Here is a 20,847-nt window from a genome sequence, read left to right as displayed (position 1 = left end):
TCTAGAACTAGAAATACCATTTGATCCACCAATCCCATTACTGGGTATATACTCAAAGGATTACAAATCATGCTGCTATAAAGACACATGCACACATATGTTTATTGCAGCACTATTCACAATAGCAAAGACTTGGAACCAACCCAAATGTCCCTCAATGATAGACTGGATTAAGAAAATGTGGCACATATACACCATGGAATACTATGCAGCCATAGAAAGGATGAGTTCATGTCCTTTGTAGGGACATGGATGCAGCTGGAAACCATCATTCTCAGCAAACTATCGCAAGAACAGAAAACCAAACACCACATGTTCTCACTCATAGGTGAGAATTGAACAATGAGAATGCTTGGAAACAGGAAGGGGAACATCACACACCCGGGCCTGTTGTGGGGTTGGGGGCCGGGGGAGGGATAGCATTAGGAGATATACCTAATGTAAATTACGAGTTAATGGTTGCAGCACACCAACATGGCACATGCATACATATGTAACAAACCTGCACGTTGTGTACATGTACCCTAGAACATAAAGTACAATATAATAAATAAATAAAAAGAAAACAAAGAAAATTCTTTCTAGTCCTAATATTCTAATGTTCTCTTGTGGGTATGGAGTGAATATTTTATCAAATGCTTTTACTTTGAGATGATTATATAATTTTCCTCTTTATAATCAGCTTTGCATTCCTGAAATAAACCCAATTTCTTGGTGATATATTTTCCCCAAATATCCCTTGTATCAAAGAAGATATTACGTTGGAAATTGTATATTTTTAACTGAATGGTAATGAAAGTATGACATATATATTTTTGTTCTTTGAGACAGAGTTTCATTCTTCTTGCCCAGGCTGGAATGCAATGGCGCGATCTCGGCTCACTGCAACCTCCACCTCCTGGATTCAAGTGATTCTCATGCCTCAGCCTCCAGAGTAGCTGGGATTACAGGTGCACACCACCACGCTCAGCTAATTTTTGTATTTTTAGTAGAGAGGGGGTTTCACCACATTGCCAGGCTGGTCTCAAACTCCTGACCTCAGGTGATCTGCCTGCCTTGGCCTCCCAGAGTGCTGGGATTACCAGTATGAGCCACTGTGCCAGGCCGACATTCTTATACTATTCTTTTAGTTTCCATCCTATATTACAACATGTATTTTTGATTTATTAAAGTCTAATATAAGTTGCTATCTTTACAACTTATTGGATAAAATAGAAAATTTAGAGTACTTTAACTCCATTTAGTCTTCTCCCAACTTTTCTTCTATTTCTGTTGTAATGGATTGAATTGTTTCCCTGAAAGATATGTTGAAGTCCTAACCCTTGGAACCTGCGAACGTGACTTTATTTGGACATAGGGTATTTGGAGATGTAATAAAGTTAAGATGAGGTCGTGGTGGATTAGTTTAGGCCTTAACCCAATGACTGATGTTCTTATAAAGAAGAGAGAAATTGGACACAAACACACAGGAAGTAAGGCCATATGAAGACAGAGGCAGAAATTACAGCAATGGATCAATAAGCCAAGGAGTATCAAGGAATGCCGGCAATGACTAGAAACTAAGAAGATCCAAGGAAAGATAATTTTCTAAAGTCTTCAAAGTGAGCATGGCCTTGCCAACACCTTGCTTTTGGATTTCTGCCTCAGTATTGTGAGATAATAAATTTATTTATTTATTTATTTATTTATTTTTTTTTTTTGAGACGGAGTCTCGCTCTGCCGCCCAGGCTGGAGTGCAGTGGCCGGATCTCAGCTCACTGCAAGCTCCGCCTCCCGGGTTTACGCCATTCTCCTGCCTCAGCCTCCGGAGTAGCTGGGACTACAGGCGCCCGCCACTTCGCCCGGCTAGTTTTTTGTATTTTTTAGTAGAGACGGGGTTTCACCATGTTAGCCAGGATGGTCTCGATCTCCCGACCTCGTGATCCGCCCGTCTCGGCCCCCCAAAGTGCTGGGATTACAGGCTTGAGCCACCGCGCCCGGCCTGAGATAATAAATTTATTTTAAGACATCAAGTTTGTGGTGCTTTGTGAAGGTAGCCCTCCCTAGGAAACTATACAGCCGTCATGTATTTAAATTCTATCTAAATTTAAAACCCTGTAAGACAACATTAGTATTGTTTTGTATAGTAAACATTTATGTTTGTTCATGTTTTTATTGTTTCCATTTTTTTTTAACTTCTCCCTATAGCTCTGCGTGTTCATGTGGGATAATTTTCTTTCTATTCGAAGTATTTCCATTGGTATTTCCTTAGTGTGGATTTGGCATTAATGAATCCTTCCAGTTTTTGTTTGTCAGAAAATGTCCTTATTTTACCTTCACCCTTTCAGGTGTATTTTTCCTTAATATAGAACTCAGGATTAGAAGTTCTGCTAGCACGTTGAGGCTCTCATTCTATTATCTTATGACTACCATATTTGGTTTTCTCAACTTTTATTATGATGTACATAGATGAGGTTTCCTTTGTATTTATGCTGCTTGGGATTTATTATTGTTCTTAATTCTGTGGCTTGATGTCTTTGTATCAGTTTTTGAGAATTTTTTCCATTATTTATTTAAATATTGTTCTGTCTCAACCTTTCAATCATCTCCTTTTGTGACTCAAATTACAACTCTACTAGACTTCCTTGTGCTTGGTCTTTCTCTCTAATCTTTTTTTTGTTGTTCCTTTCTTTTCTTATCCTTTGCTTCTTCCTTACTGCTTTTTTTTCTAGATTTGGGGATATTTTATACTCCACTTTATTTTTTATATTGCTTCCAAAATTCTCATTGAAATACCATTCTAACTCTATGAGATGCCATTTAAAAATCTTCAGTGTCTTTTTCTCAGTCTGTCCTTCAGTATACACATATTAACTCCTTCCTATATGTCATGCACTGAGTTTGGTGCAAGTGACAAAAAGGTGAGCAAAATAAAAGCAATTTAACACTTATAGTCCAGAGATAAAAGGTAATTTACAATACAGTGCAATAAACGCTTCGCTTGATGAGTATAAGATATTACTAAGTACACATATTAGGAGCAAAAAACTCATTTGGTGGGGACCAGAGATGGGTTCTTTGGAGGTAGTGACATATAAGTAGAAACTTTAAGGATGAAAAAGAATTATCCATGAGAAGAGGAGGGGTGAGAGAATGTGTGAAGGCCTGGAGGTAGTCACGGTGTGTTTGAAGAACTGGAAGAACTTCAAGATGGCTAAAGCATAGAATGCAAGAAGGCGAATGTGTGATCAGATAGGCCAGCCCAGGCTCAAAGATACTTAAACAATTTTATGGGTTTGGACTCCACCGTGAGGACAATAGGGAGAAAATGAAGATTTTTAAGTAAGAGAAGAAATGTTTAGGATACATAAACAAGAACTGATTATACTTGGGAGCTGAGGAAGGAAAAGGAGTAGAGAAAGACCATCAGGATACCTCAGGTTTCTGAATGGCATTCACTTATATAAGGAAAATCAGTGGAATGACAGACTTTGAGGGAAAGACAATGATGAGTTGTTTTGAACACTCTGAGAATGAGATACTTGTAGAGCATCCAGCTGAGATTATAAGCAATTAGCCTCATAAATCAAAGGTTCAGAATAGAATGTTGGGCTGGAGATAAAGAGTTTGGAATCTTTCCTACTCCATTTTTCACATTGCTTTTCAAGTTCTCTTTCAAACACAGATCTAACTATATGGGGCACCTATTTAAAATCCAATTGGTGCCTTCTCAGTATTTTCATAATACAGTCGAAACTCTAACATAGTGGTGTACACATACCTCTAACATCTAGTCCTTACCAAACTTTCTGGGCTAACACCTCAATTTCTACTTACATTTCAGTCGGATACAATTTCTCACTGTTCACTGAACCCAAAGTTTACTCTTGCCTCCTTGTACTTTTAATATGTACCGTTTCCTCTACTCAGAATGCTTTGCCCACACTCTTTTCAACCTGAATAACTCCTATTCAACCTTCAATACCTTAGTTCCAATGCTATCTCCTCTGAGCCTTTTCCATTGCTCTTGTCTTTTCGTAAATATTTCTAAAGCAATGTTTCTTAAACAGCAAATCTTGCCCTCTCTATTGGTTATGAAATAAATTTAGAAGGTCATGGCAAGTATTTTAAAATGAAATAAAAGAGTATGAAATATCAGAATCTGTCATACTTAGAAAAATCAATATGGTCTTTTGCAACATTTGCTTTGGTTATGTAGGTTTGAAATACATATTTGCAGCTACAGATGAGTTTTTGAGCTTCAACAGTTGATAGTGGAAAAATGTTTGAATTTGAAGTTAGATTTGAGTTAAGCAATGAAAAACAAACAAGACAATAGCAAAAAGAAAAAATATCCCTAGTTCATGGATGTTGCTTCAGGGAGCAAAGGAGGGGAATAGGACTAGGACTAGAAAAAGAAATCTGGGAGACTTTTGTTTGACATATAATGCTTATTTTAAAAATAATTAGTGCAAATATGACAACATATTAGTATTTTTTACTTGGGGAAGTGGGTTGAGAAGTGTCTTTTTTGTTCTTTCTGTATTTTATAACATTAATAAAAGATTCAAAGGTGGAAAATTTTCTAGGTCCACCACTTATTAAATTCTTATTTGTGAAGTCAAAATAATAGTGGAATTTATAAGGAGGTGAAAAATGTTTCCTCTTGACATCTGCTATCAGATTCCTCTTAGGATAGGGGGAGGATACCTTACCAGGCTTTTGGTAGAAGGTATGGTGACTCCTAAAGCTATGGGAGTGAGAACTCTTCTGAAAGAGACAGAGAGGGCAATTATGGCAAGAGCTTTGGTAGTGCATGGCATGAGGAGCCAAGGGTAACCCTATTGGGGCCAGTTGAAAGAACTCTTAAAGAGAATCTACTCACTATTTTTTTGTGTGTAGGGAGGGAGCTTTAATGAAACCTCTGGTCATGACTCCCAAATCACCAGAAATATTTATTACCCATGAGTGGTTTCTGGCATTTTAGTTTGTTGTGAACACCGAGGGGCAGGATGAGTGTCATATCATATTTAATCCTCTAATAATCCATAGCCACAAAGTTAGCTAGAGGCCCTGTGCATTTGACCTTCATTATATTGAATAAAATTCCTAACCCCACACATTGTAGAATTCAGAACATTCCCCCAAATTTATGTTAATTCCCACAGGAACAAATTCTCAGCAAAATGAATGCTCAGTGGTGACTTTCAGCAAACCTTCCACTAAATGACGTCACTTTAGATGCATCCCGATTAAAAATATGAATAAGACAAAGTTGGCCATGCTCATTGGAACTATCTCACATTATTGTCAATGCAATAATGCAAGAACATGATATAAATTTACAAGTATTGGAAAGAAAGGATGTCATTTGTACACATTTGTACAATACAGAGGGGGATAAAACAACCAATGTGGCCAAGCACGGTGGCTCATGCCTGTAATCCCAGCACTTGGGAAGGCCAAGGAGGGCAGATCACTTGAGGTCAGGAATTTGAGACCAGCCTGGCCAACATGGAGAACCCCTGTCTCTACTAAAAATAGAAAAATTAGTTGGATGTAGTGGCGCACACCTGTAATTTCAGCTACTCGGGAGGCTGAGGTACGAGAATCACTTGAACTAGGGAAATGGAGGTTGCAGTGAGCTGATACCGTGCCACTGCACTCCAGCCAGGGTGAAAGAGCAAGACTCTGTCTCAAAAACAAACAAAGAAACAACAACAAAAAAAACCCCACGAGACTACAAGCTATTAAAACTGAAAAGTTCAGAAAATGTGTTGAAACATGAGCAATATACAAAGATAATTTTCCTCTTCTTTAAAAGAGTGAAAAAAATGTTATAGAAAAAGATAGCATTTTCAAAAGCAGTAGCAACAATAACAACAAATCAATATACCTGCCTGGGTCAGAAATCTAACAAAAAAGTACAAGAATTTTATGGGAAAAAAATGACAAAGTATCAATGAAAGCCATGAAAGAAATCTGAATGAATTGACAGTTGATTTCATGTACCATGGACTCAGTATCATAAAGGTATCAACTTTCTCTAAACATGACCTTTAAATTTCTTACCATTTTAATCAAACTACCAACAAGATGGTTTTTCTATGTAAAACTTGGTAAAAATGTTTCTTGTAAAGAGGAGTAAAAAGTTTAAGGAAAGCCAAATGACACTGACAGGGAAGAGCAAGAAGAGAGCAAAAGAATGATTATAGACAAATAACAACGGGAACAGTGTTATTGACACAGCGATAGATCAATAGAACACTCTAGAGAGCACAGACCCAGACCCAAGCATAGGAGGAAGGTGGTATTAGAAATCAGTGTGCACACGATGGACACACTCTCTGGTGTTGAGACAAATCATTTTCCATATGGAAGAAATCTGAGATCACTATTTCATACCATACATAAAAACAACTTCAAATATATTAAAGACATACACAAAAAGCAAATTGGAAAAACTATCAGAGATAAATATAAACACACAATGTTCTCACTTATTTGTAGGATCTAAAAAGTAAAACAATTGAACTGATGGACATAGAGAGTAGAAGGATGGTTGCCAGAGGCTGGGAAGGGTAGTGGGGGACTTGGGTTGTAGGGAGGTAAGGATGGTTAATGGATACAAAAAAATAAAGAAAGAATGAATAAGACCTACTATTTGACAGTACAATAGGGTGACTACAGTCAATAATAACTTAATTGTACATTTTAAACTAACTTGAAGGGTATAACTGGATTGTTTGTAACTCAGAGGATAAATGATTGAGGGAATGGATACCCCCTAAAATTAATAAATGTAAGCACGTAATTTTTTTATTATGAGATAGGGAAAGATTTTTTATTTTTTTACATATGAAAATATGCACAACATCACTATTAAAGAAGAACTTCACATTAAGATAATGAATTAGTAGTTAATGTCCATCAGATTGGCACATAATTTAAGATTCTGGCAATACAAAGTTAGGTGAGAATAAGGGGAATGGGAAATATTTTACTATGTTGGTGGGAGTATAAATTAGCAAAATTCTTCCTAGAGCAGTTTAGCAAAATCTAATGAAGTTGAAGATACAGGTACTATACAACTGCATAAGTACATGTAGGAATTTTAGAAGATTTAAAAAGTTTAGGTATGAACCCCAAAGGAACCTTTGTATGTATGCACAAGTAGACAGGCACAAGGATAATCATTGCCACAGATATAACATTTTCTTGGATGCATTCAAAGACTTGGTAAATTTTTCTGAAGTAAAAAAGAAAATTTAAAAAAATTAAAAAATTTTTAATCTACATTGTTGATGAGAAAAATATTAATGGGGAAAAAACAAGATACAGTAAATTTGTATAATGAAATACTACATAATAACTAAGGTGACTGAATTAGGTCTATCTATGTTACTATAGTTACATCTCCCAAATTATAGGAAGTCAGAAAGAGCAGGCATATTTAGCATGATGCCATTTATGCAAATTAAAAACACAAATTATTTTAAATATATATATATATCTATGGATCCATATGCATGTAAACAAAGTACAAAATGAGAACCAGAATGATTTATTCCAATATCAGATCAGAACTGCAAATACAATTAAAGGGAACTTCAAATTTATGAATTTTTCTTTTTAGTAATGTGAAACAATAGAACAAAATGTTAACATGCATTCATTCTGCATGATTAATATATAGGTGCTTTTAACGTTATGCTTGCTGTATTTTAACATGTTTTTAAAAACAAAATGTGTTTAGCATAAGTTAGAAGTACGGTGTGTAGATGTTTCTTTAAAATTATCCTATTTGTTAGTCTCTAGGCTCCTCTGTAGCATACTTGAGAGACACAGTTTAAAACAAGGTGACAATTTTCAGATAGAAGATAGATTTCTTTCTAAGATTCTTCTGTAACTCAGCAAACTAGCCTATTTATTATTGTAGGGTAAATGGAGGAGGATTGAACAACTTCCAAGTATAATTATTTTTTATTTTGTCTATTTTCTTTTCTTTGCCAGCTATTAAGTGTGTGCTAATGGTGACAAATTTTCCAGTAGCAGGCAAATTAAAAATAACAAACCATGTAACTTTCCCTTGAAGAATCATGTTACATATACTTTCAAGGAGATGAACTGGTAATTCAGGGATTAGTTGATTCAATCAATCAGCAACCAGTCATTCATAACATCTTTCCTTTGTGGCCATCTTTTGCGGTAGAAATAAAAGAAAAATCATATAATTCTGATGTATATCTGTTCATACTGAAAATTTAGTGAATGGAAAAATAAAAAAGTTATATATAACGATGCACGAAGACTGTAGAGGTATCAAAGCAACTATCTTTGAATATACTGCTACAAAATATGCACATACAGTGAAGTGTTTTGTGTTGAATAGCAAATGTTATTGAATAATCAAGATGAGTTGCCACCATTATATTATAGAAAAGTGCCTCAAAAATTCTGAAATCAAATTTCTTTGGAAAATAAGTTGTTCAGAATAAGTGAAAGAGTGAAGGTTATCATTAATTAAAGAAAAACATAAATTAATGTATTTCTTGAGAGCTTCAAATTTAAGTCATAAAGTACTAAAGATTATAAAGGGCTAAAGTTCTTTACATCTATCTAATATATCTATATCTAAAACTCACACACATGCTCAAAGTTTATTGCCAAAAAGGCCTTCAATTTCAGACCCATATCTTTACAGATGAGGAAACTCAGGCATAGAGCTACATGGTACACAATTTTATGAAAAAGAAATATATTCAATAATTTACAAAATTTCCATCATTCCACTACTGAAAGGTAGTATTTTGGGGGTGCTACTTCCCAATGATGTGCTAGCATATTAACACAATGGTTGTCATATTGTTTCATGGAGAGTCTTGTGATTTGGTGGTGTCTTAAAGATCACAGGCAAAGAGAAAAGGAAGAATAAGGGGGTCACGAGCAGTGGAAATTGCTACATCCTCCTCACCTATGCATTTTATATATTGGGATCCTGCTTAAGATTTCATTTTTTTTAAAAAAACAAGCTCTTCTTTCCTAAGTCAAAGTTTGTGAATCATTACACCTTCACCAGAATATTGCTGGTGTATTAAACAGGCTTTCTCCAATAGTTTAGGGTCTGGTTCCTTCTTGACTTTATGTTCTTCTACTCCAGTTCTTGTTAAATACTTGTGGACATCTGGTGAACTTCATGGACTTTCTCCTCAGAAAAAATCATATAGACACACAATTTTGTGCCAAATGTAGGAAGTGCAGGGACTTCCTAAAATCCATTTACAGAGCCTGTGTTAATCATACTAACTCTAAAAGCTTTATTTAGAAGACCTAAGAAACTTCTGATGGAGAAAGAATTGGGGATTAACGTAAGAGTGTGTTTGGAAAAGATGAAATTTTTTCAACACAGAATAACTTGTAAGATCAGTTTTTGCTGCCTAATGAAAAAACAAAAGTATTTTTCATTGAACTTCAAGAATCATACATACTCTTGCTGGCCACTCTGTTCTTTTGATTCATTGATTCATTCAACAGATATTTATCAAGGACAGATATTTATCTAGCACAGTGGAAGACACTGTGCTAGGGGAAATGTAAGTGAATGGTTTAATACTTCCTTTAAGAGCCATCTGTTCTTGAGAATATGAATCATCTTTAACACTCAGCAAATTTTAACCACTTAACCCACTAGTTAACACATGTGCATGCACACACACACACACTCCACTGGAACAAGTACTCTTTTAACTGACCTGAGGCTCGATTAGGTCTGGTTGGCCGAGACCTGGGCTGTCTATCCAAGTTGCCTCCAGCAGTGGATGTATTGCGTGGTTCAATCAGAGGACAGTAAGGATGTGCAGAGACATAGGGATTCTGGCACCAAGGGCTGCGATTGGGGAAAACGGTTGGTGGGATTTCCTTCTCTCTGTAAAAGAAAAAAGCCTAAATGGAACTCAGAAGTCATTTTATGCTGTGGCATTACTGTTGAAGGCACAATTAAAGTGAAAGCATATTTCAAGACCAAGAGAATACGACTTTTTAAACTTTGTGGGCAGAACTTTTATTATAACTTCAGAAGCATCTGCCTACAAATGAATAATATATTCTGCACCTCTGTCCACAGGCAGCTCTTGATCCAAGATAAAATTCCTGGATGATGCACCTCTCCCTCCACCTAAGCACCTCTAAAGACTTGGGGATACCTCACCTCTTCCCCTCTCTGCAGCAGCCTTGCTTCTCATAACAGTGCCCATGAAAAGTGAAATGGCCAGAGGCATCTCAATACTATCTAGTTAAGATCTCCAGCCTTCGTTGCCCCATGAGTATTCACTTGCTCGTTCTGTTTTTATGTTTTCCCTATGAGTTCTATTCAAAATAGTAGTTTCCAAAAATCACTATTGATTTAATTTATACATCACACATCCATTTGTCATCCAGTCATTCCCACATGCTCAGTTACTAATTGTGGGAAGGACCCATTAAAACAAACAAACCAAACAACCCTTACCTCTTAAGAAAAACTTGAGCTTGTTCCACCTGATAATTTGAGATATCTTCCTTAGGTTGATCTTGTTTTTCTTTAGTTATTGTAGTTGTAGATGCAGTCCACTGAAACACATGCTTCCGGAATGTTGGAGATACTACTGAACATCTGTTAAATTCAATGTCAGTATCTAATTTTTCCCATGCTTGCTTCCAGTGGATAGGGGTGTACCAGGCAATGGCCTAATGAAAATGATTTATTAATGTCAACTATGTATATTTGAGGTTTACAACATGCTGTTATGAGATATATACACATATATATTAAAATGAGTACTATGGTGGAGCAAATTAAGGTATTTATTGTCTTACGTAGTTACATTTTTATGACAAGAGCAGCTAAAATCTACTTATTTAACAAAAATCCCCAATACAATTTTATTAACTATAGTCTTTATGTTGTACACTAGATCCCTAGACTTCCTCATCCTACAAATCTCTGCTACTTTGTATCCTTTGACCTACATCTCCCTATTTCCTCCCCTTCTCCCATCCCTGTGAACCAGTTTTATTCTTTCTCTGTATGTTTGACCTTTTAAAAAATTCCACATGTAAGTGAGATCACGCAACATTTTTCTTTCTGTGTCTGACTTATTTCACTCAGCATAATGTCCTCCAGGTCCCTCCATGTTCTTTTTTAAGGTTGAATAATATTCCATTGTGTATAGCTACATTTTCTTTATCCATTTGTCTGTTGACAGACACTTAGGTTGTTTCCATATCTTGGCTATTGTGAATAATGCTGCAATGAAGATGGCTGTGTAGATACCTTTCCAAGGTGGTGATTTCATCTTTTTTGGGTATGTACCCAGAAGAGGGATCGCTGGGTTGTATGGTAGCCCTACTTTTAATTTCTTTAGGGACTTCCATATTGTTTTCCATAAAGGTTGCACCAATCTACATTCCTGCCAACCATGTACTGGGGTTCCCTTTTCTCCATACTCTCACCAACGTTTGTTATTATATCACTTGTCTTTTTGGAATAGCCATCCTTATGAAGTGTGAAGTGATAGCTCAAAGCAATTTTAATTTGCTTTTATTTGATGCTTAGCGATGTTGAGCACCTTTTAATGTATCTGTTGGCCATATTTTTTAAATGTCTTTGGAGAAATGTCTGTTCAGGTCTTTTGCCTGTTTTCTAAATCAGGTTATTTGCTTTTCTGCCATTGAGTTGTACGAGTTCCTCATAAATTTTGAATATTAGCTCTTTCTCAGATATGAGGTTTGCAAACATTTTTTTCCCAGTTGGTAGGTTGTTATTTTATTTTGTTAATTGTTTCCTTTGCTGTGCAGAAGCTTTTTAGTTTGACATATTCCATACCCCCTTTTATTTATTTTTGTTTTTGTAGCCTGAGCTTCGGTGTGATACCAAGAAATCATCGCAAAGGACCACATCAAGGAGTTTTTCCCCTACGTTCTTTCCCAGCAGTATTTTGGTTTCAGGTCTTATGATTAGGTCTCTTATCCATTTTGAATTGTTTTTTACTTACCATGTAAAATACGGTACAACAGAATTTAAAAATTGAACTATATAATGCTATTTACCTATGTGTGTGGCTTAGGGAACTACATGATGAGGACATAGAGTAAGGCATCTTGGCCTTAGTTTCCTGTTCTGAAAATTACGAGCAGCATAACCTCAGATAGGTAGGTTACTTTCTAACTTGAACTGTGACTTCATATGTAAAACTGAGAGGGCTGTAGTGGGAACTGCTTTACTGAAGTGTTGTAAAATTCATCCAGCTACCGAATTTCATAACTCTGAAGAACTGTGCAAAAAGTAATGGTAATATTAATAAGTTAAGATTTTAAACATTTAAGACACTGTGTGTGTGGGTGTGTCTAATTTGAGATGGCAAAATGGATAGTAGAGCTAGAGACATGGACAAGAAAACACATTCTCCAGGTTAGAATCCTAGGTGAGAGTATTAAGAAGACCCACGAGCCCTGAAGCTGGAGTTTGTTTGGATTTCCTGAATATGTGACATGCGCACAACATACATGTTGCAAAAATTATTCAGGAAAATCCTTTATAGAGATTAACAGTTATATTTCTATTCAACACGAAAAACGTGCCGTAACATTCTACTTGTTCTAGTGATCTGTTTTTAGTTTACCAAATTAGAGGTTTGGACTTCACACTGTAACCACTGAACATCCCTCTGCTTGGCTTGACAAATAACGTAGACATAAAGACAACACAAGACCAGTTCAGCTAGGCTAAGCTTCCAGCAGAGAAAGAAAGATGAATTCTTTTTTAAAAAGTTTCTTTTCATAGATTACAGCAAATAAATGGACTTTTGCTACAGATCATTAGTTGGGAATCCTCCATTTTTAGTAGCTCAAACACATTATATTTTGAAAATATGTTCATGATCTTTTTAGTGTGATCTCCCTAAACGAGATGTGTGCCTTTCCTAGACAAGGCAATATTTTAGGTTTCCCTGTACTGTAGGAACTTAAGAAAATCTTGGATGACAATGATAATGTGATAAAATTTAGCCTCAGCTCTAGAATGTTGGCCACATGAACCTTGCAAACTATTTTTAGTGCAATAGAAAAATTCTTGAGAGTTAGAAGATACGGTTTTATTTTAGTTCTATCACATTACTTATCATGTGACCTTAAGCAAGCCATTTAACTTTCCAAGCCCCGTTTTTTCCCCAAAATACTGAAACAGTACTGAGAATCAAATGAAATAAGGCATATATAAACAGCCCTTCAATGAGTTCCTATTGTATAGGACTGGTGTGTTCCACATCTGGATCTCTAATGCAAAACAATGTATTGGGAAAGTACCAGGCATTGATAAACGTAAGAAATTTATTAATTATTTGACATGTAATTTAGAGGCTCCAAATCCCAATGGGACAACAATGTGACTGGTGAAAAAAAACCTATCCCTGCTTTAAAAGTCCATAGACTCATGGAATCTTAGTGATTATATTATACAATCTCTTACTTTACAGATGAGAAAGTAGAATAATACATGGCAAAGCAAAACTAAAAGCCACATTTACATTAAGCCATAAGATTTGTAGCTGTATCGAATATTAACTGTTGCCATGTTAGTGACAAGATGACTCAAGAAGTAGTCTAAGATCTACTTTATTTTAGCTTCCTTTTAATTTTTTAAATTTATTTTTATTTTTGCTTTTTTCAAGACAGAGTCTTGCTCTGTCACCCAGGCTGGAATGCAGTGGTACAATCTTGGCTCACTGCAACCTCCACCTCCCAGGTTCAAGCAATTCTCCTGCCTCAGCCTCCTGAGTAGCTGGGACTATAGGCGGACACCACCACGCCTGGCTAATGTTTGTATTTTTACTAGAGACGGGGTTTCACCATGTTGGCCAGGCTGGCATCAAACTCCTGACCTTGTGATCCGCCCACCTCGGCCTCCCAAAGTGCTGGGATTACAGGCATGAGACACTGCGCCAGCCTAGGCTTCCTTTTAAAAATGACCCATAATATAACTTCTCTTTGCCCCATCTTACAAATACAAAATATTATTCAAGTCCAGAAACGGGGTCTATTCTGACTTGTATAGCTGGTTATTATTGTAGACAGTAGATTACAGGCTTTGTGACTTTTTCCACAAGATATGGATTATTTTCTACATACAAATAGAAAGCAATTCCAGGGTCATGATGATACTTTGAGTCTGTGTTTCAGCATGTCTATGGGAAGGCAGTAAATTGTCTTTTTTAAGGAAAATTTACCTGGTGGTTGCAGATAGTAATATCCAGTGCTATTAAAGTGAGAAGGAAAATGAATTTATTAGAAAAAGAACTCTATACTTACAATAGGGTTTCAAGCTGATTTTAAAGTCACATTTCTACCTATTTAGGGGAAATATTTTCTAGTTGAATTTAATGCATATAGCTTTACCATGAGGTAGAATTTCCAATGGGATGTGACCCAGGGAAAAAAATTAAAAAACACTTGAGCTGAGTTCTGAAGGGCAGGTAGGATTTAATAGGTAAAAAGGGAGGAAAGAGAGTCTATTGAGAGGCAAGAGCATGCGCAGAGGCTCTGTGGCATGAAGGAGCAGTCAAGCACTGGAAAGTAAAAGTAGTACGAGAAGGCCAGTGTGGCTAGAGCAGAGTGCATGGAGAAGCATGGAGAGAGGAGAGTTCAAGAGGTGAAAAGGGGCAAGATCGCCATGATTCAGGTTAGGAGGGCAAACTCCTCTCCACTACAGATTCACAACACATGGCTCTTCCTCTGAATGCTTTTTCTTATGCTCTCCTTTACAGAGTTGATATTTCTGACCTGGGCTGCCCGTACTTTATTAAAGCATTGTTTCACTGTATTGCAATTATTTATTATTACATATCAATTTCTACTAGTAGACTGTGAATTTCTTGAGGACAAGAAGTGTGCAATACTTATGTTCCCTTTTCTAGCACCTAGTGCCATTCCTGACAGATACAAAATATATTTAAATATTTTCCATATAGATCAATCAATCAGGTTCAGTCTTTCATTAGCAGGCACAGTTACTTGTGCTTACATCACCCCACAGAAATGGTCTGATTCTATATGTGCAAAGTCATTCAAATCACTGGGTAAAAGGAACAGTCTAAGTACAAAGCCTAATTCAGTTGCAAGAAATGAAAACTTATTAAAATCTGCATTCCAGGAGCTCAGGGACCTGGTCTGCCTGATTCAACGCTCAGTGCCTGGAGCAACACACATACAAAGTAGAAACCACAAACTGGCTTACAGAGTGGATAACTATGATGAAAGTTATGAGATAAGAATGCCTTAATCCTAGACTGGGTTTTAGTAATGATTTCTTATGAGGCTGAGTAAATAATTCACATTGTGTATCCTTATTTTCCCCATCAGTGAAAATAAGTAAATAACTTAGATTGTGTAGCCTTACTTTCCCCATCAGAGAAGTATTATAAAATTCAGTTCCAGCCCACAAGGAGATCTAAAGCTGAGTGGGTGAAGGCTGCTAAGTTATATCTAATGGGTGCTCTCCTCATCTAACAACTGTTCCCGCAGAAAGACAGTAAATGGTTCTTAAGAAATTAGCCAAGTCTATTTCAAAGGGAAAGTCAATCTCAACATAGATTATAATGCAGCAAAAAAGAAACTCAGAGATAGGTTCTGGTTAACATATTTTGTGGGTCAGTAGTTATAGGACATAGTAAGTTAGACTGAGGGTAAGAAAAAAACACAGGTATTTAAAAATGATCTAAAAATCATTTTGAAAAAGGATTAACATTTTTGTTGTTGCAAAAAGGAATACCTTTGAACCTTAATGGTGTGTCCATGGGTATATATTTATGCCAATATTATACCAAGAGAAAGGCTGAGTGAAAATATAAAATTGTCAAATACTGGGAACAAATTACACAAAGCTAGTGCTAATACCCTTAATTTTATAAGGAGTATAGTCATTTCAAATTAATATTGTAGGCTCTCTCATTAGAATATTAGTTCCCTGAGTGCAGATACTATATCTTAATCTGTTATATTCCCAGTACTTAGCATAGCTCTAAAATAGAGAAGTCTCAATAAATATTTGAGAAATGAAAAAATAAATAGAAAAGACCCGTATCGAGTACCTTCCTTATCCCACTCTTCAGGCTAAATATCATAAATAAAGTCTTCCCTCGACTTTGAAAGTTGAAGAGGCTTCTTAGGAATATGAGATATCAAAATTATTTTTGCCAAATTGTAAGACACTCTGGGGCCCTTTGACACTGGGAAGAGAATGCTGTGGATTTGCCTGATGTGTTGTGGCATTTAGTGATGGTTCTATCCAAGCTTTAAGGATAAAAAGAATAATCGAGCGAGCTAAGAGGATGGGAAACATAAGGATAACTCTCCATTCTATGAAAAACTAGCCCAAAGGCCCATCAAGCAACAAGTGGATAAAGAAAATGTGGTATATACATACCATGGAATACCACCACTTAAGAACTAATGAGTGCTCTCCCATTTGACAACATGGCTATTCATGTAACCAAACACCACGTTCCCCCAAAACTATTGAAATTAAAAAAAAATTATAAATTTATAAGAAACTGACAATAAAATAATCTTTTAGGCATAAAGTCAATTTTACTGACATTTATGCACTTAGACACATTGTATAAAATGAAAAGAATAAAAAATACAGATATGCCCAATAAGCACAATATTTTTAAAAAACGATTGTTAAGAACCAGAAACTAACTTGACCGTTCGGTTTGCACAGGATTGTTATACAATCGGGACTTGTTCTAAACTTGTCTTGTTCCTTCCAAAGAAAATCTGATGGAGGCTGATGCTTTGCTTCAGATGCTGCTGCCCACACCTGTAATAAAATTGTTAATGACAAATGCCACTGGAGTTGAACACAATTTTGTAAATGCCATAGGGTTACTGCAACACATTCTTTCTGAACAGATGAGGTTTTAAAATGTAATGACTATATCATATACAATGTCAAGCTATGCAACACCAAACAGCTACTCTACAGGGATTAAAGGAAAAATCGAGAAAGAGAGGAACCCTCCTATGTCAGCTAATTACCTGTTCTCTAAGCAATCTCTTTGCTTGTCTTTTCAGGTTTATATTTACTTGGTTTCAGGAAATTAAGAATTTCATTTTAATAGTTAAATTATAAAAACAAAAGATATTGTACACAAAATTGAAGACAGCTGTGGAAATTTAACTGTGGGTATTAATTTACATCCAGAAGATGGACAAAGTGCGGTAATTAACCAACAACAACAAAATCACGTCTTATGTACAGATCCAGATAGAGTGATAACGAGACAGTGCTGAGCCACAGACTGACAGTGTCAACAAGTTTGTCCTGTACGATTCTAATGTACAGTATTTATACTCTTATACTCACTGTTACTGTGGAACTGGCCTGCATTACAATGTTTGGAAGGAATCGGTACAAAGAAATGGTTTGTCCATTCACATTTTGCTGGAGAATATGATCTCCAATTGCCATTTCTTTGTCAAGGGAAGAGTTAATGAGCTTCACGAACAAACCCTTGACATTCACTTCAGCTATTTCAATGTCTCCAAGAGAACTAGAAAATAAAACACAAAGATTGTAAGGTGCCTTCAGATAGGAGTGTTTTTGACTCACTTTAAGAAGTGAATAATAAAGTACTTGAAAGTTGTTCTTAAACTGTATATTCTATTGGCCAAGTTCTATATAGAAGTAGTATATTTTGTAACCTCAGACAAATGGCTTGAGTTTTTAGTTCTATTTCTTTATCTGTGCAATAAAATAATCCGTTTCACTTAAAATAAAGAAAACCTAAAAAGTATTTTAGGTGTCAAGGTATAAAAGCCACAGGAAGTTGTGAATTATAATAGTTTAAATTTCCTACTGTTCAGGATAAAATCACTGAGACGTGAAACTCTCAAAAGTAGATCAAGAGACAAATCATTTACTTTATTTCTGATAAAGTGACTGAAGATAAATAGCAACTGTGATTAAAAGATTTTTGAAAGGCAAAAACTTTAAATAAACATAAGATGGTATTTTTCACCTTTTCACTTGCCTTGAGAGCTTACTATGTATGATCCAGGGACCAGGCTAATCATTTACATATCATTATATATCATCGTTTTTCAGATTGTGAGTCACAACTTATTAGTAGGTCAAAAATCACTTTGGTAAGCGAGGACTCCCATCTTAAAAATAAGATACATCCGTACCAATAATAACAACAATACTACTTATACATCAGGCACCTAAAAACACTATCTAATATCTCTATATGTATATCTACGTCTATGTTTCTATTTATTTATCTATCTCTCTATATAATTCTCCACAATTTCTCATCCACAGTTCCAAAATCCAAAAAGCTCTGAAAAACCAAAAAAAAAATTTTTTAAAACAGGTTTGAAGAAATGCCTGGTCCAAAACGGAGGTGAGGCTATTTACAGTCTTTGTTCATGGTTTGTGTGAATATTTATATATTTTTATGTGAAAAGATTAATGTTTGATTTTTGGTACTTCTGTAATCCCTGACAGGGTGTTTACATAATATGTGTTCTAAAATTTCCTTTCCTAAAATTGTCAAAATTCTGAATTTGGAAATACATAATTCCCCAAGTATTTTGGTGAAGGCCTTATGGACTCATGATAACTCATATAATTTTCACAATAACATACATATTTCTCACTGAAATACTTCTACATATTTCTTATTGAAGGTCACATTAAAAAAATGTGAGGAACACTGTATTATCTCATTTAATTCTTAAAACAACTCAGACAGGTAGTATTTTTAGCCCCATTTTATAGATAGAGAAACTGAGGTTTAGAGACATTAATTCCCATTTCCGAGGTCACTCAATAAATGTTAACCCTTGTCCTTCTGTGTCACTCAACAAGTAAAATCTCAAATAAGTTTGACCTAACCATTCAGGTTGTTTAAATTCTGTACACACCATGGTGGTTGAACTCTGCTAGAAAACGCACACACAAAGATTGCTGCTACCAAAATCTTAGTGGTCTCCAACTACACCTGGGCCCTTGCTGATTGACAGCAAGTTGTCATCTTCATGAACCAAGTCAGCAACTTCTGCTATCCTTCAACAATGTTCAGATCCCTGCCCCATATCTCTATTCTCACTCTTGGAAAATTATCTCACTAAGAAAACATGACAATCAGAGAGACTAGTGCATTTCCCTGCTTCCTACTTAGAAACAGGCTCTCCTATAGCCGAGCCCACTTTTTCTCTGTAGCCCACCCCATTTCCGTGGAAGAGGCCCCCTCTCCCATCTGCAGTGAAGCCCTCTAATCACCAACTCCTCCTGATGCTTCAGCAACTCAGTCCCCTCATTGTCCTTCTTTTCTCCTTTAACACCAACTTATCCCTCTGGACTACCTATTTCCCCCAAATAGGTATATATCCTTGAGGGTCTACCACCTTAACAAAGAAAAAAGAGAAAAATCCTTCTCCAGCTTACAATTCCTACTGCCATCACAACCTAGCTTTTGGAAAAGGCTATGTCACTAATTAATCACCTCTTATTTACTTCACAACCACCTACCACTGCCAAAGACCCAGATGACCAGTGCCCTTCACAATCAGTAAATTGAGTGGCAACTGTTAGTCTATATCTTCATGTCTACTCAGTATTGGCCTCTGCCAGACATGCCCTCTTTTTGGAAACTGTTGTCTTTGTTTCTTGAAGTCGACTGTTTTGCCTCTAAGAGTCTTGTTACTTTTCAGCCCCTTTTCCAGATTTCACCCAGGCCCTTCACGTATCTCCCAGATGTTGATCCCTGGGATTCTGTTCTTAGCCCTCTTTTATTTCCCCCATTTATCCTTATAGGTGATGTTATCCATGAACAGTGTTTACTAACCATTAATACACTCATGACTACTAAAACTAAATCTCTTGCCTAGACCTTCCTACTGAGCTTTAGATCCACAGAAACAACTGACCACAAGGTCCCAAAAGGTACCTCTGAACCCAACACGTTGGCCTGTTGTAAATTTACTCTCCCAACTAGAAAACTATTCCAGTGAATTACATCATTTACCCTGTTGGCCAAGCCTGAAACTTCCATTACTGTCCTAGTTTCTTATCCTTCATTCCTTATTCGTGACCGGGTTCTGCTGATTCTTCCTCTTTAGTGGCATCTGTTTACATCTTCTCTCCATCCCTGTGACTGCTGTCTTTATCACGTTCTCGTCATCTCCGTGAGACATTGGATCAACATCCTAACTATTGTCTTCAGGCTTACCCCCTTCTAAACATTCTCCACTTTGCTTCCAGAGCAATCTTTGTACAATCCAAACCTATTTCTGCTTCCCTCCTGGAAATCCTTCAATATCTTACCATTTCCTTCTATAGAAAACACAAACATCACAGCACTCAAACAAAGCCCTACCTTATCTGTCAGCTTCTTTAACCCCCTTTTCCTTACTTCCTACCTTATGCTTAAACTGCAACCATAAAGAATTCCTTGCAAGAGCATACTTCATGCTGCTGTAGGCTTCACTCACCATGCACACACATACTATTTCCTCTTCTTGTTTCCCATATCCTTATAAACACTTCAAATTTTCAGCCTTCTTATTTTTTTTCCTATCATAGGTACAAAATGGAATCTCATTGCATTTAAATTTGTTTTTCTCTGATTATAGTGCAGTTACACAAGCTGCTTATTGGCCACTCAGTTTCCTCCTTCAATGAATTACCTGTTCATATCATTTCATTCACTTTTCTGAATTTACATTTTTATAATTGATTTGTGGTATTCATAGCATAGTATTTAATTATATGCACATATTTTCTGCAAGAAGAGACTTTAAAAATGCTTCATCTGTAATGTTTCT

General features: G+C 36.1%; 1 protein-coding gene across 8 annotated transcripts in view; it reads right to left on the bottom strand.

Moving 5' to 3' along the window:
* The window catches only part of LOC105492138 (lamin tail domain containing 1), a 152,022-nt gene that overhangs the window by 30,033 nt on the left and 101,142 nt on the right, over positions 1-20,847 (bottom strand). For all 8 annotated transcript variants that reach the window (XM_071072020.1, XM_071072021.1, XM_071072018.1 and 5 more), the window contains 4 exons: positions 17,381-17,567; positions 16,715-16,834; positions 10,487-10,704; positions 9,732-9,904 (listed from right to left, as the gene is read on the bottom strand). In XM_071072020.1, coding sequence (XP_070928121.1) covers positions 9,732-9,904; positions 10,487-10,704; positions 16,715-16,834; positions 17,381-17,567 — 698 coding nt within the window. The remainder of the gene's footprint in view (positions 1-9,731; positions 9,905-10,486; positions 10,705-16,714; positions 16,835-17,380; positions 17,568-20,847) is intronic.

Source organism: Macaca nemestrina, chromosome 10 (assembly GCF_043159975.1).
Source record: "Macaca nemestrina isolate mMacNem1 chromosome 10, mMacNem.hap1, whole genome shotgun sequence".
NCBI lineage: Eukaryota > Metazoa > Chordata > Mammalia > Primates > Cercopithecidae > Macaca > Macaca nemestrina.
The sequence above is the reverse complement of the archived record's forward strand: the minus strand, read 5'-3'. Positions and strand labels throughout refer to the sequence as shown.